Source organism: Quercus robur, chromosome 10 (assembly GCF_932294415.1).
Source record: "Quercus robur chromosome 10, dhQueRobu3.1, whole genome shotgun sequence".
In the NCBI taxonomy this organism is placed as follows: Eukaryota; Viridiplantae; Streptophyta; class Magnoliopsida; order Fagales; family Fagaceae; genus Quercus; species Quercus robur.
In genome coordinates this window covers 52,454,560-52,482,465 of record NC_065543.1, presented here as the reverse complement: position 1 = coordinate 52,482,465, position 27,906 = coordinate 52,454,560, and the positions used below count along the sequence as shown (strand labels likewise).

The following is a 27,906-nucleotide window of genomic DNA, read 5'->3' as shown; positions in this document are numbered from 1 at the left end:
GTGTGGATTCCAATTAATTCAATTGGTAAAATTTTTTATAGTTAAATAAGAGATATGTGGTTCAATTCAATCCTCGTTTACATCAAAAACCAATTGATATCTTAGTTTGATAATAAAAAACTATTATAATTATGAGCAGACATCATATATTAAAACTTTCTAAAAAAATATTCACAAAGTTATTACTAACCAAAACAGGATAAACTTTAAGAACTCAAATATCACATAAAAAGGAGACCCATCTCCCCAGAGTTAAAAAAGAAGCTTCGAATTGCAAGTTTGCAACGCAAGGCAAGAATGAGATACCAACCATAACCAGAAACGAAAAAATAATTCACAATAAGACAACAGTAGATGAGTAAGCATGGGGCCCGACCCAATCCCATCCAACAATAGTTAATAAAACAGATATTTTTTGGTACCACTATCACTAGTAATCTAATACATCAGCTTCCACGCAGTTCAATTTGTAAAGTATTTGTAAACCGTCTTGGAGTTCAATTGTATTTCAAATGATTGGTACTTTGGTTTCAATACTCATTCTTTTCTTTATGTTTATTGACTTTTAGTAAAAGAAAAACACTAAAAATGTTAGTAGCACATTTTAAATTTGTCTGATTCATTTTAGACATTTATTTTAATTTTCATTTAATTGAGTCTTTTAAATATTAAATTTAGGTTTTTTTTTTGGATTCATTAAAAATTTGCCATTAAATATGCAATTAACTAATAAATTTTTCTTTTAAGAAAAACTCACATAAAAAATCTAACAAATATTTTTATTAATTATATATTTTTTCCATGTGAGATTTTTTTTTTAATAGAAAAATTGAAAAGAAAATCTGAATTGAATATATTTACATTTATATTTATTTATTTTGGAGAAATCTTCGTACGCATTCGACTTATAATCTCATTGACAAGTGATTCCAGTGAGACAAATGCTTCATAAACTTCATAAATTAGGCGCAAGAGGTACCTTTTCCTTCCTCTTTATCTTTGACTAATAAACGAGAGATTTAAAATACAAATTTAAACTTAAACCAAAAATCCAATACAATCTTTAACACTAAACCTATCTAAAATCAAATACAAAAACACAAATTAAAAAACCCACAAAAGAAAATCCTAACATTAAGAGTACGTTTGAGAAATGATAAAACTCCTAACTTACTTTTGCTACTATTTATCGGTCTTGTTACTCTTTTTAGTCTTATTCAACTAGCTTTTTAACTTCTTTTTTGGTTAACTAAAAAATTTCATTATCATCGTGTTGCTTCCGAACGGATTCCAAGCCTATCTATAAAATAAGTAGGACTATATATACAAAAACCCCACACGTTACTCCCGCATTCACTCACCACTTTCCTTTTTGTTGAAAATCACCACACAACACCTCACCTCTACCTTCCCAAACCCCCACAGCCGGCTCACCTCACTGCCTTTATTTTCTTCACAGTTCATTTCACTTCTTCAAAAACCCCAAAACACAACACACCAAAAAGAAAATTCAAAAAAAATGGCTTGGCTTTGTTCTACTTTTCTCTATTATTCTTTATTCTCTATTCCCAAATTTTTCTAACACTAAAAAAAATCCAAAACCATCTTTTCTTTTTCTTTCTCTCTATTTATATTATTTCTCTCTCTTTGACTCAAACCCTAAAATCCCAAAAAACTTTCAACAATGGCTACCACGACGACGACCAGCATCAACACCGGCGGCGAGGACCGAGTCCTCGCCACGGCACAGCAGATCGTGAACAGTTTGAACAACACGCCGAAGGAGGTCCGGCAGGACATGCTGTTGATTCTGTCGAGCTTCGACAATCGGCTCTCGAATATCACGAGCTTGATCGACGGCGACGGTGGGTCGAAGAGCGAGGAGGACCGGTTCGCTCTGGCGGAGAAGGTGATTCTGCGGTGGGATCCGAGCTCGGAGGGTTCGAGGAGGTCGTTGAATTGGGAGGACTCCGGTGACGAGTCCAACGAGTATTTGTCGGCGATTGACGAGATTTTGAATCTGATGGACGAGTTGTCGGTGAGGTCCGATTCGGAGATTGTGGATCGGGCTTATTCGGCGATTCAGCACGCGATGTCTCGGCTTGAGGATGAGTTTCGGCAAGTTTTGATTCGGAACACTGTTCCTCTTGACGCTGAGAGACTGTACGGTTCGATCCGCCGGTTTAGCCTTTCGTTCCCGGTCAGCGGTTCCCGAATTATCACCGGAGAAGATGATGATGAGGATGATGATGAAGACGGTGGTGAATTCGAGAGCTTTTCGGAGGATGATCGGAGCTCAAGGTTTCACGAGCGTGGTCCGAGCTTGGACGACAACGCTTCAGTCGATTTGATCGATCCCAAAGCTGTGGATGAGCTCAGAGAAATCGCGACTAGAATGATTAGGTCTGGCTTTGAGAAAGAGTGTATTCAAGTCTATAGTACTGTTCGTCGCGACGCTTTGGATGAGTGTCTCGTGATCTTAGGGATCGAGAAGTTGAGCATTGAAGAGGTTCAGAAAATCGAGTGGAACTCACTGGATGAGAAGATGAAGAAATGGATTCAAGCTGTGAAGATTGTCGTTAGGTTGATTCTCAGCGGTGAGAAGAGTCTCTGTGATCAGATATTCTGTGGCGCCGATGAAACCAAGGAGATTTGCTTCAACGAAACCGTGAAAGGTTCCGTGATGCAGCTGTTGAATTTCGGTGAAGCTGTTGCAATCGGGAGAAGATCGCCTGAGAAGCTCTTTAGAATACTCGACATGTATGATGTGATGGCTGAGGCGTTGGCGAGATTGGAGGTTTTGGTTACTGATGATGTCGTGATCAGTGAGGCGAGAGATGTGCTCTCCGGGCTTGGTGAGGCTGCTTGTGGGACATTTGCTGAGTTTGAGAACGCGGTTCAGAGTGAGACCTCAAAAAAGCCTATGCAGAGTGGTGAGATTCACCCACTGACACGGTACGTGATGAATTATGTGAAATTGATTGTGGATTATAGTGAAACTCTGAACTTGTTGTTGGAAATTCGTGAAGATGATGATCAATTAGTGCCTTTACGAAATGATGATAGTGATAGCTCAAGATTGACTCCAGTAGCTAGGCGGTTATTGGTGTTAATAACCTCTTTACATTCCAATCTTGAGGAGAAATCAAAGCTCTATGAGGATGGTGCACTGCAGTATATTTTTCTGATGAATAATATTCTGTACGTAGTGCAGAAGGTGAAAGGTTCTGATCTTGGTGGGCTATTAGGTGATAATTGGGTTCGGAAGCGACGTGGGCAGATAAGGCAATACGCTACAAGTTATCTTAGAGCTTCATGGACCAAGGTGTTGCATTGTTTGAAGGATGAAGGGATTGGTGGGAGCTCGAATAATGCCTCGAGGGTGGCTTTGAAGGAGAGATTTAAGAATTTCAACGCATGTTTTGAGGAAATCTATAGGGTTCAAACTGCTTGGAAGGTCCCTGATGCTCAACTCCGGGAAGAGCTTAGGATATCTGTATCAGAAAAGGTGATCCCGGCTTACCGCTCATTTATGGGAAGGTTTGGGAATCAAGTAGAGAGTGGAAGGCACGCTGGGAAATACATAAAGTACACAGCAGATGATTTAGAGAATTATTTGTTGGATTTGTTTGAGGGATCACCGCGAGTACTGCACCACATGAGGAGAAAAAGTACATAGGATAAAGGTGGACTCTTGTATCAGGTAAGAGCCCAGCTCTCATGAAGGACTAGATGGAGAAGAGTGTGCCTGTTAAATGTAGCTTGGTTGTATGATGCTTATTTTTGTTGTTGTTAATGTTATAGACATGGGTTTTTATGAATGTTAATTGTCGTCCATGCTATATACTGTAATAATTTATTGTACATGTACATGTGCTATAGATTTTAGTTTTTGTATGTGAATCCCCATTGCTCTGAAGTAACTGTGTCTATACTTTATTGGGCGTCCTGTGGGCTTCTTGACTGTATTCTTGCTGTTTTGGCATGTTTGTATTTTTATATCAATTTTGTTATTGCAATTGTATTGCTGAGTGTGTGCTAGTTAAAGAAAACCATTCATTATTGTGTAAAATGGGATTTCACAAAAATTTAGTACTGTAGAATGTAGATTACCTCTTCTTCTTCTTCAATGTAATTGAATGGGACATCTGGCTTATGATTGGAGCCAGGCGATAATAATCAAAATGCGCAATAATTTCGTATTATTTCCAGAAATATGAGATATTTGAACATTGATACTAATTAACAATTTATTGAATATGATATTAAATGAGTGCCGAACCAAGAAGGATAGAATAAGAGTTGGGTGATTTGTGAATTGTGTAGAGTAGCATTGACAAGATTTGAGGGAGTAGATTAGGAGGGTTTTGTCACGTGCAACAAAAGTTAATGATTGCATCGATACGGAAGTTATCTGACACAAGTTAAGGGCTCTCCCTGAATGAAAGGAAGGCCATTAGGTTAAGTTTGTGGGTAAAAATGAGGCTCACCTATTTAAGGTAAAAATGTTGTACACTACGATATGTAGGATATTTTTTTCAACAGTAATAAAAATCATGTTTAATTTTACTTTCTGCTTCCTAACTTGCACAATGTACTGGTAATGACAAATGTATCCATCTTCTAGTGTAATAGATATCCAACAGAAACAGATGCAATGCACTGTCCATCCATCTAAAATTTTCAAAGTTGCTGCTCAACACCAGATGCTCATGTTAAAACATTTTACTAGTTATTGTGTTGAGATTATGAGCTTTAAGTGCCTCAGATGCAGAATCAGTCTTGGAGTTTGTGGAAGAATCATTTATCTTAAATTTTTGTACTTCTTAAGGCATACTTGTTAAGCTTATTTAAGGCTCATAAGTACTAGTAAGAGGAGCATGAAGCCCTTTTGCATGTTGAGAAGATTTCTCAAGGGGTGTTGATGAATAAGGAAGCTCATAGGACTAACTACATAATTTTAAGTGGGTGAGGATAGCTTGGTAGACACTAGAAGAAACATCTGAAAATGATGGTGTGCCACTATGATTATGTCAATAGGAGATGATTTTTTAGCGATATGGTATTAGAAATTTTAATCTTGCCAGGATCGGACTTCATAAGCAACATGGATTTTTTGAAAGGGTTTACGTTTGGGGCTGCATGTGTTTTTCTCTAACGTGGATGGCATTCTCGTCAAAGTGGCGACCACAGGTGTTAAGTCTTGTGTCTGCAGAGGGATATAATTGTGTCCAAACTTGTATCTATAGGCAATTATGCATCCCTTGGGAATGGCTTATCTGTTAGTGAACAAATATGTCTTATCCTAGAATTGTAACCTTACCCAAAAGCTATATCTCTTTACGGAAACAAGACCACACCTAAGAAGCAACTCCATCTATCTAGTGGGTGTCATTAGATGCATGAGGGTACACCATATTATGCTGTGATCACCCATCAAGACCATACATCAACATGTACCATTGGGTTGCCTTCGAATTTTTTGATCGAGATCAAACTAACTTTTGAAGTTGCTTTCTATGGCGTTTGGATGGCACCAGTGATTATGAAAAGGTGGTATTAATTGAAGAAGCGTTTCTATGTTCTGTTCCAGAATATTTGAGTTATTCATGATAGATTTGATGTCAAGCAGTATTTTCAGAAAACTCAATAAAATAAGTATTAGGAGATAACTTCATTCTAATGGAATCCACTTGTTAAATATTCTCATCTATCTATAAGAGAAATCATTAGAAGTTACAAACCTAAATAGTTTCATAAACCAGTTTGTAGATGGGAAATTTAGTCAAAGGAGGAAAATGAAGGCAGTCAATACAAGTTACATGGAGAACAGAGGATTTGGTGAGGAGAACAAGTAATCAATATTTCCCACCTCAAGTTGATCTAGGTTTCTATTCTTTTCAACCTCTAATTACAGAAGTAAAAAATTACTAAATGTGCAGACTTGCTCCTACTTTGTAGTGTGGCTCATGAGGTGTAATATTTTCCTTGAGTTTGTGTGTGGGGTGTGTGGGTGTGTGTGTTTCACCTCTACTTACATAAGAAACAAAAAATCTAAATATGCAGAATTTCTTCTGCTTAGTGGTGCAAGTAGTGAGGTATAATTTTTTGTTCAGTTGTGTGTTATAATTTTTGTGGAGTTGTGCGTGCGTGTGCACATGCGTGTGCACTTGTTCTCCAGTATCCTCTAACTCAACAAGAATCTCCTCCTCTAATATCATTGTGAAGAGTGTAGTCGTTACTTTAAGACCTATCTGTTGACACAAACACTACACATGCCCTAAAATGGTCATGTATTGGTACAGAAGCATTGCCTGTGTGTAAATTATCAGTAAAAATTGTGTACACAATACACACATCTGATTTACACTAGAATTTTGAAGCTTGGGATAACCATCTAATCAACTACAAAGCAATCAACAAGGAGGAAATCCAATCCATTATTTGGTCTAAAAGTCAATGAGTATTCTTCTGTGTTAACAAAGTGCTTTAGTTATGAATGAATTGGACTTGCTCTACTATTTAAATCATGAAACCTTAGGTGTCACTACAGAAGCCGCCCCAAGCATATTTTAGCAGTGGATTATATGTATTTACTGTTTGATCTTATCCAATAGCTGTCCTTTTTGCCAGTTTTGGCGGGAAACTATGGCAAATATGTGGGATTGTTGTCGTTTACTAGTCATTGATTGATCTGCTCCTGTATGCAGTTTCAGTTGATGGAAGGTACAGTAGGAATGAAAGGCACATTTCCACCATTGGTTGTGGTTTAAATGCAAATTATGTTTCAGTTATTTAGAGGTAACTTTTTAAATGTAGCTCCACAACTTGCAAGTAATGCTGCTACTTTTGGATGGATCTAAATTTGGTGATGAAAGATGAGCGGGCTCTGTCCTGTAACTACTTCCCAGCTGACAGTGTTCCCAAGTGTTTGGAGCCAAATAACCCCACATGCTTCTAGACAAGCGTGATCTAAAATTTCCATGTCTGGTCTGAAACTCATGGATCTTATATGAGGGTTTGGACTTCAATGTTAGTTGTCGTAACTTAATTCGACATCTTATCTATTCATTATCTTTCCTAGCCATTAGCTATATTGCAGGGTCCGCATGGCATGACCCAAGGGGGCCTCCTTGCTGCATTTGGTGTTCCTTCCATTATTGTAGGACTAGGTTTGAGTCTACCAATTGTTTGCCTAACCATGAGCAATTACTAACATCTTATCTATTCATTATCATTCCTTGCCATTAGCCATATTGCATGGCCCGTATGGCTTGACCCAAGAGGGCCTCCTTGCTGCATTTGGTGTTCCATTATTGCAGGACTAGGTTTGAGTCTACCAATTGTCTGCCTAACCATGAGCAATTACTAACATCTTATCTATTCATTATCATTCCTAGCCATTAGCTATATTGCAGGGCCCGTATGGCTTGACCCAAGTGCATTAGGTGTTCCATTATTGCAGGACTAGGTTTGAATCTACCAATTGTCTACCTAACCATGAGCCATTACTAATCTCATGGACCACCCTCTCATATAGTGTTTGTTGAATTGTTCAATTGGGCTTAGGCAGAAGACCCTATTTTGGTCCTTATAAGAAACATAATTTTTTTTTTAAAGAAAAAGAAACATAATCTTAGTTGTTTTAGATAGATTAACGGTATAGTCTCTTGTTGTCGGTTTGAATACCATCTAGAAAATATGGTGATAGTAAAAACAATTATTTATAAGTTTTAAATTTTATAATATCTATTAAAAAAATTCAAATTTTAAAGCAATCAAATGATAGCCACCAACAAGGCATTATGAGGTCGTGGATTATATGCCCCTAATAATTAACAAAACACAAGGGAATGGTATGGAACTCAATTGTTGGTAGCCCCAGAAACTAATCCATCAGAGTTTTAGTCTATGTTAAAAGGACACAATTTCCTTCATCCACTTAAATGGCAACTTAAAAGACAATTCATGTGTATTATAGTCACATGACCAACTTAATGATCATGTAATGTGTTTAATTGTTTTAATGAATGTGATTTTAGTACACGAGAATGGTCTTATAAATTAACACATTATGGGTTGGAGGCTCAAACCCAATTTGGAGGAATTCTCAAGTGAAAGTTAAGTTTTGCCTTTTGGTATTAAGATGTCCATTGAATTTGACCATTAAACTCCTATAGCTAGACAAGCCCACCTTTTTAGGTTTCTATCAATTTAAAACCTTGGACAACAAAAATGTCCATTGAATTTGACCATTAAACTCCTATAGGTAGACAATCCCACTTTTTTTAGGTTTCTATCAATTTAAAACCTTGGACTAAAAAAATGTCCATTGAATTTGACCATTAAACTCCTATAGCTAGACAAGCCCACTTTTTTAGGTTTCTATAAATTTAGAACCTTGGACCAAAAAAAAAAAAGGCTGACTTTCATCTTCACGATATGGGTTACCCCATGAGGATATGTATTGTCTTTTATAATGATTATGAGCTAGGGTGTCCAATTTGTAAGGGAGAGAACTACGTTTGATGATAGTTTCCGTTGAAATTACGTTGTCTAGTTTGGTAGTTTCTAGTGCATGCCTTGCTTACTACCTAGCCTTAGAATGCAAATTATTAATTTCAAGCGAAACTCGATAACTAATTTTGCAACACAAACCACTGTTATTTCTTTGCAAATCAGAGTATGCTAACCTCATAACCCTCTCAAAGGAAGAGAATCTGTACTGATCATGAAATTCATAAGATAATTAGAAAGTCAAACTAAATTGTTTGGTTAGTAACTATTGATCATACATTTTTAGGTTGCATTGCTGCTAAATTAGAAGTGTGTTTTCTTCCACAACCAACAGAAGCATCATGAAACTTTTTAGAAATTACCTTCAAGAATAATCTTTCAATGCAACTGACATCCTCAAGTGCATCAACATCCTCAAATGAACCAAACCATGCCTATATGAAGGTCTGTGAGTGTTGAATGTTCCACAATGACCATGAACATAAATCATTGTTTATGAGCTAGTTCAAAACTTTGGTAAATCCGGTCTCCGCAAACTCAACAATGCAACTGAGATCATCAAGGGCATCAACATCCATCACTAGTGCATTAAGAAATTTGTGTTGGGCTATCACTATTATCTAGACACAAAAATTATGATGTACTTTCAGTACAAGAAACAAAAAAGAAAAAAGAAAAAAAAAAAAAAAGATACAAAATAATGGATACAACGAAAACATTCAAAGATCCATACTGTTACATTGACATCCAATTGTCTACAAAAAGCTCTGGAAGCCGGTAGCCCTCACAAATAATGGGCCAAGAATGCAAATAAAGCCCACACACCATAATAAACACCAAAAAAGAGAGATCCTCCAAGCACGAGGACTAGCATATACCCCCACAAGAAAGTTCCCTCGCTTTTTCGTTTTCTGTTTATTCTGAGTTCTGACTATGTCAAGTAAGACTAAAACCAAACCCCTGAAATTATTGCCAGGACCACGAATACTAGCATCAACAATGGTTGCGAGACCAACGCAGTCCCGCCACGGCTCATTAATTCCTCATTCTATTTCTATCTTCCAAAGCTTCCTTTCTCTTTCAACTTCTCTCTTTGACTCAAACCCCAAAAAAAGATCTCTACGACCCCCATGACTGACATCAACACTGCTCAGCACATCGTGCAGAGTTTGAACACTCCAGTGAGGGCCGATGAAGACAACGAGGACAATTTGATCGATCCAGAGGCTGTGGATGAGCTCAGAGAAATCGAGACTAGAATGGTTCGCCAAGTGTGTAGAGAAAGAAGTATGTCACTAGTAGCAGGGTCATTTTTTCCATCAGCAAAGTCGGAAGCTGGTAGTGGCAGTTGGGATTGGAATGAAACAAATCCAGATTCCCCTCTTTAACATTTCATCACTCTTCCCATCCAACAAGTCTGAGACTGATGATAGTAGTCCAGAATTCTCTCGTTCTAATTCTTATTCCATAATGTCAATCTTCTTACCAGCCACAACTCCAATAGATAGTCCCGAAAACCAGGGCCGGCTGAAGCTATAGGCGAGCTAGGCAACCGCCTAAGGCCCCAACTTCTAATAGGGCCCCCAAATAGTAATATAATATATTATATAATATTAATTTCCCATTTTTTTTAAATGGCCCCGTTTCTCACTCTGAACCTAACATGAAGGCAAAAAAAAAAAAGAAAAAAAGAAAAAAAGAGGCCTGTGAACTGACGTGAAGGCTAATCCCAATAGCCGTTTCTCACAATGAACTGACAATCCCAATTCCCATCATCTGAAAAAAATAAAAATAAATAAAAAAAAGTGCCGTTTCTCACACTGAAGTGACACTATTCCCATCCCCAAATCTTTTGCTTGCAGAAAAAAAGATTGCAAAAGGCAGAAATCTTTAGCTTATAGGCAAATCCGCAGAAAGAAGAAACAGATAAGAAAAGGCAGAAAAAAGAAAGAAGAAAAAAAAAAACTCTCACTCTCTGACTCTCTCTCCATCTTGATTCTAAAAAAAAAACACTGTTTTTAGTTAACTTACTCATCAATCGGTGTTAGCAATAGACTTGGTGTGTTCACAGAGCTTCATTTCAGGTTCTTTTCTGCTTTCTCTTCCTTTGCCTCTTTCGTCTTCTTCAGCTGCTGGGTGTTTGAGTTTTTTTTTTTTTTTGAAGAGGAGCTGCTGGGTTTTACTCTTTCTTTTTGGCTTTAGATCTTCTTTAGCTGATGGGTGTCTGAGTTTTTTTTTTTTTGAAGAGGAGCGGCTGAGTTTTTGCTCTTTCTTTTTGGCTTTAGATCTTCTTCAGCTGATGGGTGTCTGAGTTTTTTTTTGGAAGAGAAGCTGCTGGGTTTTTGCTCTTTCTTTTTGGCTACAGATTTCTCTAGAAGCCTATCTCTCTATGGAAGGGTCAGAGCCCTTAAAGATGTGAAGTATTGTTTTGCTTTCTTTTTTTTTGGTCAAATGGATACATTAAAAGAAAGACTAAGGCAGAGGGATAGTGGTCTCTAGCTTTTGATAAGGTAGAGGGATAGAAAGCTTTTGGCTTTACACGTTTTGTTTTATTCTTCTTTTTGGCTTTACACGTTTTTTTTTTTTTATTATTTTTATTATTTTTATTTTTTTTTTATTTAAGAAATCAGGTATTATTTTGATTTTGCTTTTGCTTTTGGTTTTGGCTTTACACGTTTTGTTCTATTCTTCTTTTTGGCTTTACACCTTTTTTTTTTTTTTTTTTTTTTTAAGAAATCAGATTTAGTGGAATGGAACCATGAGGGATAGTGGGCTCTAGGATAGTAGGATGGTCTTAGTTTTAGCGTGGATCAGGTTGGGTCTTACACATTTTGCTAGTGGGTTGGGCTTAGTAGATTCAATCTTTTGCAAAAAAAAAAGTTTAATGCTACACAAAAAAAAGAGTATTGATAAGTGATAACAAAATTATAAATTTAGAATAATTTACTTTGTATTAAAATTAATTTTAATCTTTTTTTTTTTTTTTTTTTATGCAGGTTTAAATTGTAAAGTGATCATATTAAGTAGAGCTACAATTGTGCTTTTGATAAATCAGGTTCTATTGTTTTATACATTAAATTTATATTATTCTAGTTAAATTGTTATTTTTTTTTTATTATGGATTGTGTTTCATTTATTCATAAATATTTTTTAATTACAAATGTCTACTAGAAAATATCCATCTGGATATGAAAAACTAAAAAAAAAAAGACAAAGAGAAGAATTAATTGAATCTCAAAAAGGAGCTATGGACAAATTTATTACTAGTAAAAAACAAAATTTTGTAGAAAATTTGAGTGAAGGTTTCATAAATGAACAAGAAATTCATCAAAAAGAGTTGGAAGATAATGAAAATATACAACAAAATGATAATAACGAATATAGTCATGATAATGTTCAAACATGTAATGTCACCATTCTTGATAATGAAGCTCAAAATAATTTAGAGGAGAGTGAAAATATTAATGATCAACCTAATTATATTCCTACAAATATTTTTGATCCAAGTCAATGGAAAACTATTGATATAAAATTGAGAGATTTGTTAGTAGAAAATGGTCCAATAAGAGTTGATGATCTAAACTTTCCTATAGATAAGAACTCTAGACATTTTTCTACTACGCATTATATTCGAAAATTACCAAATGGAGAGAAACATGATAGAAAATGGTTAGTGTATTCGAAAGATCTAGATAAAGTATTTTGTTTTTGTTGCAAGTTGTTTAATTCAAAATCTAATACAAATCAACTAGCTAATGGAGGAACTAAGGATTGGAAAAATATTAGTTCTATTCTTAAAAATCACGAAACAACCAATGAGCATATTACTAATATGAATACTTGGATTGATTTAGAACTAAGATTATTGAAGAATAAAACAATTGATAAAAATGTCCAAGAACAAATTAAGAAAGAGAAAGATCATTGGAAAAAAGTGTTACTAAGAATAATAGCGGTGGTAAAAAATCTTGGTAGAAATAATTTGGCATTCCGAGGAAAAAATGAAAAGATCTATCAAGAAAATAATGGAAATTTTTTAAGTATAATTGAAATGATTGCAGAATTTGATCCAATAATGCAAGAACATGTTCATCGTATTCAACATGGTGCAATCCATAATCATTATCTTGGACATAATATACAAAATGAAGTGATACAATTATTAGCAAATGAAATTAAAAGTAAAATTATAAAAAAGATTAAAGAAGCAAAATACTTTTCAATTATACTTGATTGTACCCCCGATGTAAGTCATCAAGAACAAATGACTCTCATACTAAGATGTGTGGATATTTCAGTAAGTCCGATAAAAATAGATGAACATTTTGTGGAATTTTTAAAGTAGATGATACTTCTGGAAAAGGTCTTTTCAATGAAATTATAAGTGCAATAGAAAATCTTGAACTTGATATTAATGATGTACGTGGACAAGGATATGATAATGGGTCTAATATGAAAGGGAAAAAACAAGGGGTACAAAAAAGAATTCTTGATATAAATCCTAAAGCATTTTACACACCATGTGGTTGTCATAATCTCAACCTTGTCTTATGTGATATGGCTAATTCTTGTCCTAAAGCTATATCTTTTTTTGGAGTAGTACAACGTATATACACACTATTTTCTTCTTCCACAAAGCGATGGAAAATTTTACAAGATAATGTGACAAGTTTAACTCTTAAGCCATTGTCACAAACGCGTTGGGAAAGTCGAATTGAAAGTGTGAAAGCAATAAAATTTCAAGTTCTAGAAATAAGAGATGCTTTGTTACAATTGGCAAACACAAGTGAAGATCCAAAAACAAAAAGTGAAGCTAATTGTTTAGCAACATATGAGATTGAAAGTTTTGAGTTTTTGCTAGCTATGACTATTTGGTATGACATATTATTTGCTGTTAACTCTGTTAGTAAAAATTTACAATCAAAAGACATGCATATTGATGTTGCTATAGATCAATTAAAAGGTCTCATGTCTTTTCTAAAAAAATATAGAGAAGATGGATTTACATCTACTATGAATTCATCCAAAGAAATTGCAACTAAAATGGAAATAGAGCCTATATTTCGTGAAAAACGTATAATTCGTAGGAAGAAACAGTTTGATGAGAATGTCAATGATGAGACAACACAATCCGTTGAAGAATATTTTAGAATTAATTATTTTTTATATATAGTAGATCAAGCTATTTCTTCAATTGAAAGTAGGTTTGAACAATTTCAAATATATGAAAATATTTTTGGTTTTTTATTTAATTTTGAAAAACTAAAATCACTAGATAATGATAGTTTGAAAAAAAATTGTCTTAATCTTGAATGTTTTTTTACACATGAAACTTATTCAGATATTGATGGCTTAGATTTATTTTCAGAACTAAAAGTTTTAAAAGAAGTTTTGCAAATAAATGATAACTCTCCAATTAATGTACTAAATTATATAAAGAAGTTAGAATCTTTTCCAAATGCATGTATTGCTTTTAGAATATTACTAACTATACCTATTACAGTTGCTTCTGCAGAAAGAAGTTTTTCAAAATTAAAACTAATAAAATCCTATTTAAGATCAACTATGTCACAAGAAAGATTAAGTGGATTAGTCATATTATCAATTGAAAAGGAAATGTTAGCGGAACTTGAATACAAAAATTTAATTAGTAATTTTGCCTCTCAAAAAGCAAGAAAAATAAATTTTAATTGAAAAAAATATATGAATTTATAATTAAATTAAATAAAAGGCCCCATTTAAAGTATTCGCCTAGGGCCCCCAAATTCATTGAGCCGGCCCTGCCGAAAACTATGAAATAATTGTTCGAAGTTGTTCCATACCCTCATATTCCATAATGTCAATCTTCCCACCCGCCATGTCTGAAATAGACAGCCCCGATAATTATGAAATAATATTTCGAAATCCTTCCATACCCTCATATTATCACTTCTTCCCACCAGACATGTCGGACACTGACAGTTATGGATCATCAACTCCTAATCATCAGCTTTCTATACCATCATTATATTTCCCACCCAATGATTCAGAGACTGATAATAGTAGTTCACTAGTTAATGGAATTTCTTTGGATGAGCGTGTTGTGATCTTAGAGATAATGAAGTTGAGCGTCAAAGAGGTGCAGAAAATCAAGTGGAATTTACTGGATAAGAAGATGGAGAAATGGATTCAAGCTGTGAAGATTTTGGTGAGGTTGATTCTCAGTGGCGAGAAGAGTCTGTCTGATTAGAGTTTCAGTGGCGCTGATGAAACCAAGAGATTCGCTTCAATGAAACCGTGAAAGGTTGTGTGTTGCGGTTATTGGATTTTGGTAAAGCTGTTACGAGTGGGAGAAGATTGCCTGAGAACCTCTTTAGGATACTGAAAATGTATGATGTGATGGCCAAGGCGCAATTGGAGGGGTTGATTAGTGACAATGCTGTGATCAAAGAGGCCGGAGACGTGTTCATGGAGCTTGGTGAAGCAGCCAGTTGGACATTTCCGGAGATTGAGAATGCAATGTGGAATGAGTCCTCGGTGAAAGGTATGCAAAGCGATGGGATTCACCCACTAACGCAGTACGTGATGAATTATGTGCAATTGATTCTGGATTATAGTGATACTATGAACTTGTTGGAAATTGGTGAAGATGATGATGATAGTGATAGCTTGAAATTGACTCCGGTGGCTAGGAGGGTGTTGGTGCTAATTTCATCTTTACAGTCAAATGTTGAGGAGAAATCGAAGCTCTATAAGGATCGTGGACTGCAGTATATCTTTCTGATGAATAATATTCTGTATATAGTAGAGGAGGTGAAGGGTTCGGATCTTATGAGTCTATTTGGAGATGATTGGGTTTGTGAGCGTTTGGGCAGATAAGGCAATACGTGATGAATTATCTAAGGGCTTCGTGGACCTACCCATTGTATTGTTTGAGGGATGAAGGGGTTGGTGGGAGCTCGAGTAATGCCTCGAGGGTGGCTATAAAGGAGAGATATAAGAATTTCAATTTGTGTTTTGAGAAAACCTACAGGGCTCAAATTGCATGGAAGGTACATGATGATCAACTCGCAGAAGAGCTTAGGCTATCTATATTGGAAAAGCTTATCCACGCTTACCGATCATTTATGGGAAGGTTTTGGTGTCATTCTACAAAATACGTAAAGTACAAACTAGAAGATTTAGAGAGGTATTTGTTGAATTTCTTTGCGGGATCAAAGCAAGTATTGCAGAAAAAGTACATAGGATAAAGGAGGACTAACTCGTATCAGGTAAGTGCCCAGCTCTAATGAAGGACTAATTGGAAAATAGTGTGCCTGTTAAATATAGCTTGATTGTATGATGTCCATACTTAGTTTTTTTTTTTGGTTGAGTATCCATACTTAGTTGGACACCCTATGGGCTACTTGATTGTATACTTGCTGTTCTACCATGTTTATATTTTTATATCAATTTTGTTCTTGCAATTCTATTGCTGAGTGTTTCTGTTAGTGTTTTCTTTCAATGGTGCATGTTTTCTTCCACAACCAACTAAAGCATCATGGAACTTTTTAAAGATCGTCCTCAAGAGAATAATCTTAGGGTTACTTTCTCTCTGTCCCCCTAAATGTGATGGGTTCACAATTAATCCCCATAAAACTATAAAATTAAGCAATGACGCAAAATTGATTGATGTGGGCAAAATACTCCATGTTGTTAACAATTTCCATCAATTTAAAAAATTTTAACAAAAATTTCTGAAATTGAGCAATGTCCAAATTGTGAATTTCTCCCATCAAGAGCTTGTGAATTTTCTGTTTAATTTTGTATTGGTAAAAATTGTTAATGGCATATCATCAATCAATCAGGAGGTTGATTTCTTTATAATAGTGTAGTGGGGGCTTGAAGTTGGCACCAAAGTTTTGGGGGGCAGAGCACAATTAACTAAAAATATTAAATATATAAATATATCAACCAAGTATTGAATGCTTGGTTTATTATTGGGATTATCCTATTAGTGACAACCTTGAAAACATTGCGTAATAATCTTTTTAGCATATATAGAAAATGAGTATGGAATATTGAGATTGAAATGTACAAATGCTGATGAAGAACACTCTACATGAAGCTCATGGATAACAGCAAAATATATATGTATATATATATATATATAAGTTATCTCAGTCACATTGGAGGAAAAAAATCTACATCCACAAAAATACTTGACAATATTTTTCATATCAATTGAGTACCTACTACTTACAATTTTTCACATTAGTATGTGTCAAATTTTTTGTGTCCCTAGATTTTCTTAGAAAATCTAGAAAATTAATTACAAGTGCATGCCTATATTACAATCACCATAATCAACCCATCTCCAAGAAACCAAAGGACAAGGGCAGAGATCATTACAAGTAAAAGAAAAATTAAAGTACCAAAAAAAGGTCAATCAATGTTATTTTTGATATTAAGGACCTGTTTGGTAATGTATTGTTTGTATTTTTTTGGAAATACGTGTGGGTGAATAAATATGTAAAAATACATGTAATGTTGTTTAAACATTGGAAACTAACAAACGGGCCTTAAATCCTATTTTTTGGGGGCAGTAGTAGAACACCATAAAAGAAATCGCCAATATATATCCTGTTGATCTTCTCGGAATCAAGAAGCTGAATCAATTCTTTATTTTGTGGTCTCTTTTGCACGTAATCTTGTCATTCACTAATGGAGAGTTCTCATGATGCTTCTCTAGCTAACTTCTAATATAATAGCTGTGAGAAAGTTCTTTGTTGTGATAGATATGTTATACATGACAAATGCAAGTCACAGGAGTCATCTTGATTGAACACTTTGATGCTAACTGATTCATAAAATAAAAAAACAAATTGACGAAATTGCATACTTCCCTAGCCTAATTCTTTTATCAATAACATCATATGAATGTTGATTTAGACAAGGACTTCTAATGAGGTAGAAGACTTATTATCAGTGGTGGCGACTTGAAATTTTTTTTTATTATTTGTTTACCCTTAAAAAAAAAATAGGACCACCCTCAACCAAAATTAAGAACACCTTCAAAAAGAAAAAAATATTTATTTGCTCTACTTTCAACTTTCAAGCAAAAAAAAAAAAAAAAGCCCATATAAAAATTTTGAACTAAAATCTAAAAAAAAAAAAATTTGTAACAGAACAAGCCCATCAGGAAAAAAAAAAAGCCCAACATCAATCTTAAACAGCAAATTACAAAACCAATCTAAAGAAAATAACAAGGTAAAGCAAACCCAACATGTTAGCAAACCTACGAATTCTCAAAAAAAAAAAAAAAAAAAAAAAAAAAAAAAAAAAAAAAACCAAAACCCAATATACTTATATACCCGATTACAACCTTACCTAAAGAAACAAGAGCATGGGTTTCTCTCATATAAGAACCTCAGGTCCTCTACAAAAGCGACTCAACAATGCTGCAACAACCACACCCAGAGCAGTTGACTGCGAGATCGAAGATTCCCTTGCCTAGATCGGAGATTGGCGATGGCGAGATCGGCATAAGAACTTCAGGCAACATCAAGGTATTTCAATTCTCTCTCTCTCTCTCTCTTTTTCTTTATCTCATCTTTGCTTTGAGTAGGAATGGCAACGGCTTGGGTTCGAGGCGGGTTTTTCTATGCCCGAACCCGACCCGCGGGTCTACCCTTGTGACCCGAACCCGACCTGTTTAATAAACAGGTTATTTTTTTCACCCCAAACCTGCCCCGTCAGGCCCCGTCCCCTCATGCCCGTCCCAGACTCAGAAACACAAATTACAAACGCACAAATCTCAAATTTATCATTTTCTAACCCAATATCACATACACAAACACAAATCCTAACACAAATCACAAACACAACTTTCAGATTTATAATTTTCCTTTTCAAAATCACAAACCAAACTCAAATTTCAGATTTATGATTTTCCCTTTCAAAATCACAAACACAAATCCTAACATAAACACAATCACAGAAATCATAAACACAAACACAAAGTCACATGATTGAGACGAACTGAACCTAGAAAAAAAAATGGAGAAAAAGGTGGAGCGAGGCCGTGAGAGGGAAGCTAAGCGAGGCCATGAGGGGGGTGGCTGAGTGAGGCCGTGAGAGGGTGGTTGACTAGCAAGGAATCGATGCGAGATGGGTGAGGGAAATGAGAGGGCTCAAGGTTGTGTGAGATCGGCGAGAACGAAACGGAGAACGATGAGAAAGTCAGAGAGCTGAGCTTGACTGCTTGTGGCCGTGTGAGTGAGAGAGCTGAGAGTTGAAGAGCAGCATGTGAGTGAGAGAGTTGAGCTGAGAGATGAAGAGGGAGAGGCGGCGTGTGAGAGTAGGGTGTTACAGAGTTTAGAATATATTTATATCTAGGGTAAGGGGTTTTAATTTTTTTTTAAAAAATATTATATATGTATACGGGTCAGGTCCGGGTCGGGTTTGCATAATACCCGAACTTGACACAAACCCATTTTGGGTTTTTTTATTAAAACCTAAACTCACCCCACTTGCTTCACGGATCGGGTAAAACTCACCCCATTAAAGTCGGGTCGGACCAGGTACCCGGGGTCGGGCCTATCTTGCCATCCCTAGCTCTGAGCCTCTAACTGAGAGTGGCGTTCTCTCTCTCTCTTTTTCTTTATCTCATTGTCTGCCTTGTGACTATTTTTTTTGATAATGCTGTGTATTGACTTAGACTTAGACTTACTGACTATTTTTTTGTCTTTTGAAATCTCTCTTTTTCTTTGCTTTGACTTAGACTTAGGCTTTCCTCTGGTTCTCTTTTGGCTATATTGGCTTTTTGTGTAAGTGTATATATGTAAATATGTAATTGTGTATTTGTGTTGACCGTTGATTGACTATTGTCTCTTGAGTGAGGGATGGGGGTGGGGCCGTGGCATTGGATTGAGGTAGTGGTCTTGGTCCACTTAAAAGCAACACCCAAAGCAACACATTATTAAAAGACCCAAAAAAAAAAAAAAAAAACTACGTTAGGCAGTGGGTTCAGTCAAGTGGATGATGTAGTGTATTTGTATTCTTTACATTGTGCAAAGCCAACTAAACAGTGAGGTGTGTGCTAGATTGCTTATTAATATTTCAAATAATTAATAATTAAACAAAAATAATTAATAATTTTACTAATATTTCAAATGAACTTATAATTTATTGTTTATTTTTTTGCTAGTTATTATTGACAAATATTTGATAAAGAAATCACATACCTAAGATTAATTTTTTGTGTAAGATTCATCTTCATCTTCTAAGCGGATTTGTGTTAACTTTAACTTAGAAAATCTTTGTTCAGATATGAATTTGCGTGTTTTTTGGTTGTTGTTGGCGTCAATATATGAATTTTTTTATTAGATTTTGTAATTTATCATTTTTAAGGAACACCCTGAAAAAAAATTCTTGGAGCCGCCACTACTTATTATGCACGGTAATAGACAAGAAGTCAGTTCATTAGCCACTCATGTGCGCAAAACAAAAGAACTAAACCATGCCATCTATATATGGAAGGTCGTGGATGTTGAAGGTTCCACAATGACTAAGAACATAATCAAGTTTTATTGTTTATAAGCTCGTTCAAAACTTTGGCAATCAATTCCCACAAACATAACGCCATATATTTATCAATCAAAATAGCATCCTCAGGTACATCAACATCCACCATGGTGCACTAGTAAGAGTTTTGTGTTGTGCTTACTATTTGAACAATATCATCATCTGGCCTAGCGTCAGATTTTATTTCTATAACTGGACACAAAATCAAGGGTGTACTAATGAAGAATTTTGTGATGGGCCAATACTATTTGAACAGCATCAGCTGGACTAGAAATTATGTACTTTTAAGTACAAGAAAAAAAAATGGTACAAAATAATGGATACAACGAAAACAATTCAATAAGAAAGCATCTCTAGTAGGCTCTTTAAACCCATCTTTATAGAGCAAGCCCCAAAAAAATCAGCTCTAACAGCCTCTTTAAAATTCAAACTTTTGCAAATTATTATTAGAGTTGCTACAGTAGACTATGAGAGCACTATTCACTCTCCGAACGATTTTCTCATCTTAAAAAAAAACTCCACGGTTGAATAAAATAAACAATTTTTTCTCTTTCCTCTCTCATCCTCTTTGTCTACTCTTTGCTTCTCATCCAGTCATCCTAACTCCTTTCTTTCTCTCTCTCAAATATATCTAAACGGAGAAGATGCACAATCAAAACACAACACAATCTTATTATCAAAAAACTAATTAAAAAGTAGAGAAGCCGATTTGACCCAATTCGGGCCACATGCACAGAGTTTCAACAAGTCAAACCAAAAGAACACGCTTCCACATGGACCACATCTCTGAAGACCTTCTCGATTTACTGTTGGAACTCGGAACTCGGACAACTCGACGTATTCGGAAAGCAAAACAAGCCCAATTGTCTACAAAGAGAATTGGTGGGAGCCTCACAATTAATGCGCCAAGAATGCAAATCAAACCCACAAATTATAGACCACTGAAATTTTTTTATCTCATTTATATGTCTGACTAAAGCAATACCTAACCCAATCCTTTCCAAAGGAAAGTTCCTGCGTGTTACTCCCTCGTTTCCTCACCATTTCCCTTTTGTTAAAAATCACCACACCAACCAATCAGTTCATTTCGCACCCTTTTCTGCTCAGCTTCCTCCGAAAGACCATTTATTCAGTATTAAACCATTACTCTCTACTTCCTTTCTCCTCCAATTTCTCTCCTTGATTCAAACCCAAAATCATGGCTACGACTACGACAACTATCATCAACACTGGCGGCATTGCGAACAGTCTCAACACACCGACGAGAGCCGATGAAGACGACGTTTCCGTCGATTGTGGAACGATTGGCTCAAGCAACGACGAAGGGTATATCCAAGTCTACAGAGAAAGAATACTAGTAGGAGGGTCATATTTTCCACCAGAAAACTCGGAATCTGGCAGTGACCGTTCGGAATGGAATGGAATGCTACATGACATTTCATCACTATTCCCAGCCACCAAGTCTGAGACTGATAGTAGTTCACTATTCTCTCGTCCCAATTCCAATTCCATAAAGGCAATCTTCCCACCACACAGGTCAATAGACGATAATGGAATGCAACATGACATTTCATCACTATTCCCAGCCACCAAGTCTGAGACTGATAGTAGTTCACTATTCTCTCGTCCCAATTCCAATTCCATAAAGGCAATCTTCCCACCACACAGGTCAATAGACGATAATGGAATGCAACATGACATTTCATCACTATTCCCAGCCACCAAGTCTGCGACTGATTGTAGTTCACTATTCTCTCGTCCCAATTCCAATTCCAATTCCATAATGGCAATGTTCCCACCACACAGGTCAACAGACGGTTCCGAAAATGATGAAAAAATTATAGCTCGAAATCCTTCCATTTCGTCATACTTTTCAGACACTGCCAGTTTGGATCGGGATTATTCGGCAATTCAGCACGCAATGTCTTGGCCAGAGGATGAGTTTCGGCATGTTTTGATTCGAAATACTGTCTGGAAGAGCCTTTGGTTTTCGAAATACTTGCTGAACTTGGACAACAACACTTCGGTCGATTTGATCGATCCCAAAGCTGTGGATGAGCTTAGAGAAATCGCGACTAGAATGATTAGGTCTGGCTTTAAGAAAGAGTGTATTCAAGTCTATAGTACTGTTCGTCGCGATGCTTTGGATAATTGTCTCGTGATCTTAGGGATCGAGAAGTTAAGCATTGAAGAGGTTCAGAAAATCGAGTGGAATTCACTGGATGAGAAGATAAAGAAATGGATTCAAGCTATGAAGATTGTCGTTAGGTTGATTCTCAGCGGTGAGAAGAGTCTCTGTGATCAGATTTTCTGTGGCGTCGATGAAACCAAAAAGATTTGCTTCAACGAAACCGTGAAAGGTTGCGTGATGCAGTTGTTGAATTTCGGTGAAGCTATTGCAATCGGGAGAAGATTGCCTGAGAAGCTCTTTAGAATACTCGACATGTATAATGTGATGGTTGAGGCGATGGTGAGATTGGAGGTGTTGGTTACTGATGATGTCGTGATCAATGAGGCAAGAGATGTGCTCTCCGAGCTTAGTAAGGCGGCTTGTGGGGCATTTGCTGAGTTTGAGAACGCGATTCAGAGTGAGAATTGGAAAAAGCCTATGCAGAGTGGTGAGATTCACCCACTGACACGGTACGTGATGAATTATGTGAAATTGATTGTGGATTATAGTGAAACTCTGTTGTTGGAAATTCGTGAAGATGAATGTGGTCCGAGCTTCAATGACAACGCTTCGGTCGATTTAACCAATCCCAAAGCCGTGGATGAGCTCAGAGAAATCGTGACTACAATGATTAGGTTTGGCTTTAAGAAAGAGTGTATTCAATTCTATAGTACTGTTCGTCGTGATGCTTTGGACGAGTGTCTCATGATCTTAGGGATCGAGAAGTTGAGCATTGAAGAGGTTCAGAAAATCGAGTGGAATTCAATGAATGAGAAGATGAAGAAATGGATTCAAGCTATGAAGATTGTCGTTAGGTTGATTCTCAACAATGAGAAGAGTCTCTGTGATCAGATATTCTGTGGAGCCAATGAAACCAAAGAGATTTGCTTCAATGAAACCGTGAAAGGTTGCATGATGCAATTGTTGAATTTTGGCAAAGCTGTTGCGATCGAGAGAAGATCCCATGAGAAGCTCTTTAGAATACTCGACATGTATAATGTGATGGCTGAGGCGATGGTGAGATTGGAGGTGTTGGTTACCGATGATGTCGTGATCAATGAGGCAAGAGATGTGCTCTCCGGGCTTAGTAAGGTGGCTTGTGGGGCATTTGCTGAGTTTGAGAACGCGATTCAGAGTGAGAATTGGAAAAAGCCTATGCAGAGTGGTGAGACTCTATTGATTGTGGATTATAGTGAAACTCTATTGTTGGAAATTCCTGAAGATGAGCGTGGTCCGAGCTTGGACGACAACGCTTCAGTCGATTTGATCGATCCCAAAGCTGTGGATAAGGTCAGAGAAATCGTGACTACAATGATTAGGTCTGGCTTTAAGAAAGAGTGTATTCAAGTCTATAGTACTATTCGTCGCAACGCTTTGGACGAGTGTCTCGTGATCTTAGGGATCGAGAAGTTGAGCATTGAAGAGGTTCAGAAAATCAAGTGGAATTCACTGAATGAGAAGATGAAGAAATGGATTCAAGCTGTAAAGATTGTCGTTAGGTTGATTCTCAGCAGTGAGAAGAGTCTTTGTGATCAGATTTTCTGTGGTAAAACCAAGGAGATTTGCTTCAACAAAACTGTGGAAGGTTGCATGATGCAATTGTTGAATTTTGGCAAAGCTGTTGCGATCGGAAGAAGATCCCCTGAGAAGCTCTTTAGAATACTCGACATGTATGATGTGATGGCTGAGGCGATGGCAAGATTAGAGGTGTTGGTTACTGATGATGTTGTGATCAATGAGGCGAGAGATGTGCTCTCCAAGCTTGGTGAGGCGGCTTGTGGGACATTTGCTGAGTTTGAGAATGCTGTGCAGAGTGAGACCTTGAAGGAGCCTATGCAAAGTGGTGAGATTCACCCACTGATGCGGTATGTGATGGATAATGTGAAATTGATTGTGGATTATAGTGATACTCTAAACTTTTTGTTGGAGATTCGTGAAGATGATGATCAATTAGAGACTTTACGAAATGATGATAGTGATAGCTTGAAATTGACTCCGGTAGCTAGGCGGTTATTGGTGTTAATAACCTCTTTACATTCCAATCTTGAGGAGAAATCAAAGCTCTATGAGGATGGTCCACTGCGGTATATTTTTCTGATGAATAATATTCTGTACGTAGTGCAGAAGGTGAAAGATTCGGATCTTGGTGGGCTATTTGGTAATAATTGGGTTCGTGAGCGACGTGGGCAGATGAGAATATATGCTTGGAATTATTTTTGGGCTTCATGGACCAAGGTGTCGCATTGTTTGAAGGATGACGAGATTGGTGGGAGCTCGAGTAATGCCTCAAGGGTGGCTTTGGAGGAGAAAATTAAGAATTTCAATGCATATTTTGAGGAAATCTATAGGGTTCAAACTGCTTGGAAGGTACCTGATGCTAAACTCCGGAAAGAGCTTAGGATATTTATATCAAAAAAGGTGATCCCAGATTACCGCTCATTTATGGGAAGGTTTGGGAATCAAGCAGAGAGTGGAAGGCACACTGGAAATTACATGAAGTACACAGCGGATGATTTAGAGAATTATTTGTTGGATTTGTTTGAGGGATCACCGCGAGTACTGCATGAGGAGAAAAAGTACATAGGATAAAGGTGGACTCTTGCATCTGGTAAGAGCCCAGCTTTCATGAAGGGTACTAGGTGGAGAATGAGTGTGATTGATTGTATGATATTTATTTTAGTAGTTGTTAATGTTAAAGATATGGGTTTTTATGAATGTTAATTACTTAATTGTCGTCCATGCTATATACTGTAATAATTTATTGTACATGTACATGTGCTATATTTTCTCAACCAAAAAAAAAAAAAAAAATGTACATGTGCTATAGATTTTAGTTTTTGTATGTGAATCCCCATTGCTCTCAAGTGACTTTGTGTCTATACTTTATTGGGCGTCCTATGGGATACTTGACTGTATACTTGCTGTTTTGGCATGTTTGTATTTTTATATCAATTTTGTTATTGCAATTCTATTGCTGAGTGTGTGCTAGTTCAAGAAAACCAGTCATTATTGTGTAAAATGTGATTTCACAAAAATTTAGTACTGTAGAATGTAGATTACCTCTTCTTCTTCAGTGTAATTGAATGGGACATCTGGCGTATGGTTCGAGCTAGGTGATAATAATCAAAATGCACAATAATTTCTTATTATTTCCAACAATATGAGATATCTGAACATTGATACTAATTAACAATTTATTGAATATGATATTAAATGAGCGCTGAAGCAAGAAGGCTAGAATAAGAGTTGGATGATTTGTGAATTGTGTAAGAGCATCCACATCAGTCCTTCTAAATTTTCTGTCTATTTTACACGAATAAACCTACTCTTTTTATTTTACACTATCACTTTTATAAAACACCCACATCAGTTTATCTATTTTACAATATATTTCAATAAAATATTTATTCTTCTCTATTTTTTTATTATTTCTCTCCACTCTGTTACCTATATACCGCGCGCTCTCTCTCTCTTTTCAGAACAGATCACCACTCTCTCTCTCTCTCTCTCTCTCACCTTCTCTCGTTCTTTCTCAAAAACAAACTCCGGTGATCCACGAACCAAGCTTCACGACTGGCCAATCCATGAACCAAGCTCCACAACCCGTTCCTTTCTTCACCGGCCGATCCACAAACCAAGCTCCGCCAACCCAGATCCTTTCTTCACCGGCCGATCCACGCTCCACAAGCACCAATCTATCTTTCCGATCCACAAGCAACGATCTATCTTTCCGGAGACCCAGATCCTTTCTTCACCGGCCGATCCACGCTCCACAAGCACCGATCTATCTTTCCGATCCACAAGCACCGATCTATCTCTCTGATCCACAAGCACCAATCAGTTAGTAACTCCGATCAGGCAAGACCCATACCCATGAGCTCCGATCAAGCGAGACCCACGAGCTCCGGTCATTCCAGTCAAGCACCGAACGTTCCGATAAGCACCGATCTCTCTTTGTTGTTTGTCCGTTTGGGTTTGTTTGTGTATTTCTGTGTTTTTTTTTTTTTTTTTTTTTTTGAGCAAGTGTATCTTTGTGTTGATTTGTCTGTGTGGATGTGTTTGGGTTAATTTTCAGTTGATTTTGGTTAATGCTCTGTGCTAGGGTGGTTATTCTGGCGCGCTAGTTGTTGTAATGGTTGAGAGAAGTAGTTTGATGGAAAGAGAAAATAAAATAAAAAAATCATTTACACGTGAACAGTAACCGTGTATATTTACACGGTTATTGTTGATTTGCACAGCCGGGTGTATATTTTGCACGATTTTAGTGGGTGTTTTTTTGGCCAAAATATGTAAAAAGGCCTGCTATATGTATTTTGCAAGAGTATCCATGGACTGACGTGGATGCTCAGGTAGCACTGACAAGATGTGAGGGATTAGATTAGGAGGGTTTTGTCACGTGCAACAAAAGTTAATGATTGCATCGATATGGAAGTTATCTGACACAAGTTAAGGGCTCTCCCTGAATGAAAGGAAGGCCATCAAGTTAAGTTTGTTGTGGGTAAATGTATCCATCTTATTCTAGTGTAATAGATTTCCAACAGAAATAGATGCAAAGGTTTGTCCATCTGTCTAAAATTTTCAAAGTTGCTGCTCAACACCAATTGCTCATGTTAAAACTTTTTTCTAGTTATTGTGTTGAGATTATGAGCTTTAAACGCCTCAGGTGCAGAATCAGTCTTGGATTTTGTGGAAGAATAATTTATCTTAAGATTTTGCACTTCTTAAGGCATACTTAGTAAGCTTATTTAAGGCTCAAAAGTACTAATAAGAGGAGCATGAAGCCCTTTTGCATGTTGAGAAGATTTCTCAAGGGGTGTTGATGAATAGGGAAGCTCATAGGACTAACTACATAATTTTATGTGGGTGTGCAGTGTGCCACTATGATTACGTCAATAGGAGATGATTTTTTAGGGATATGGTAATAGAAATTTTAATCTTGTCAGAATTGGAACTCATCTGCAACAAGAATTTTTTGGAAGGGTTTATGTTTGGGGCTGCATGTGTCGGTCCCAAATATGGAAGGCATTCTCGTCAGAGTGGTGATCACAGGCATTAAGTCTTACGTCTGCAGAGATATAATTGTGTCCAAACTTGTATTTATAGGCAATTATGCATCCCTTGGAAGTGGGTTATCTGTTAGTGAACAAATATGTCTTATCCTAGAATTAAAACCTTACTCAAAAGCTACCTCTCTTTACCGAAACAATACCACACCTATGAAGCAACTCCATATACCTAGTGGGTGTCATTACATGCATGAGGATGCACCGTATTATGTTGTGATCACCCATCATGACCATACATCGACATGTACCATTGGGTTGCCTTTGAATTTGTTGATTGAGATCAAACTGGCTTTTGAAGTTGCTTTCTATGGCGTTTGGATGGCACTGGTGATTATGAAAAGGTGGTATTAATTGGTTGCTCCTGCTTGGTGGTGCAAGTAGTGAACTGTGTGTGTGTGTTTTTTCTCCAATCTCCTCTAGCTTAAAAAGAATCTCATCTTGCAAGATCATTGTGAAACTCATGGATCTTATCTGAGGGATTGGACTTAAATGACAGTAATTGTAACTTATTTCGGTATCTTATGATCTTATCTATACATTTTTCTTTACTAGCCATTAGCTATATGGTAGCCTCCTTATTGCATTTGGTATTCCATCTTATCAATTCTA

The 27,906-nt window shown here is 36.6% G+C and overlaps 1 protein-coding gene across 3 annotated transcripts in view; it reads left to right on the top strand.

Annotated features, from left to right (window-relative positions):
• The first annotated feature begins 1,332 nt into the window (after positions 1-1,332).
• Positions 1,333-27,906, top strand: part of LOC126703310 (exocyst complex component EXO70B1) — a 29,327-nt gene continuing 2,753 nt past the window's right edge. Inside the window, exons 1-2 of one of the 3 annotated variants that reach the window (XM_050402277.1) lie at positions 1,333-2,797; positions 23,939-24,598. In XM_050402277.1, the coding sequence (XP_050258234.1) occupies positions 1,685-2,797; positions 23,939-24,598 (1,773 nt within the window). In that variant the 5' untranslated portion in view covers positions 1,333-1,684. Of the gene's footprint in view, positions 3,920-23,938; positions 25,198-27,906 lie in introns of those variants that run through there. The other 2 variants (XM_050402276.1, XM_050402274.1) reach the window with 2 other exon arrangements.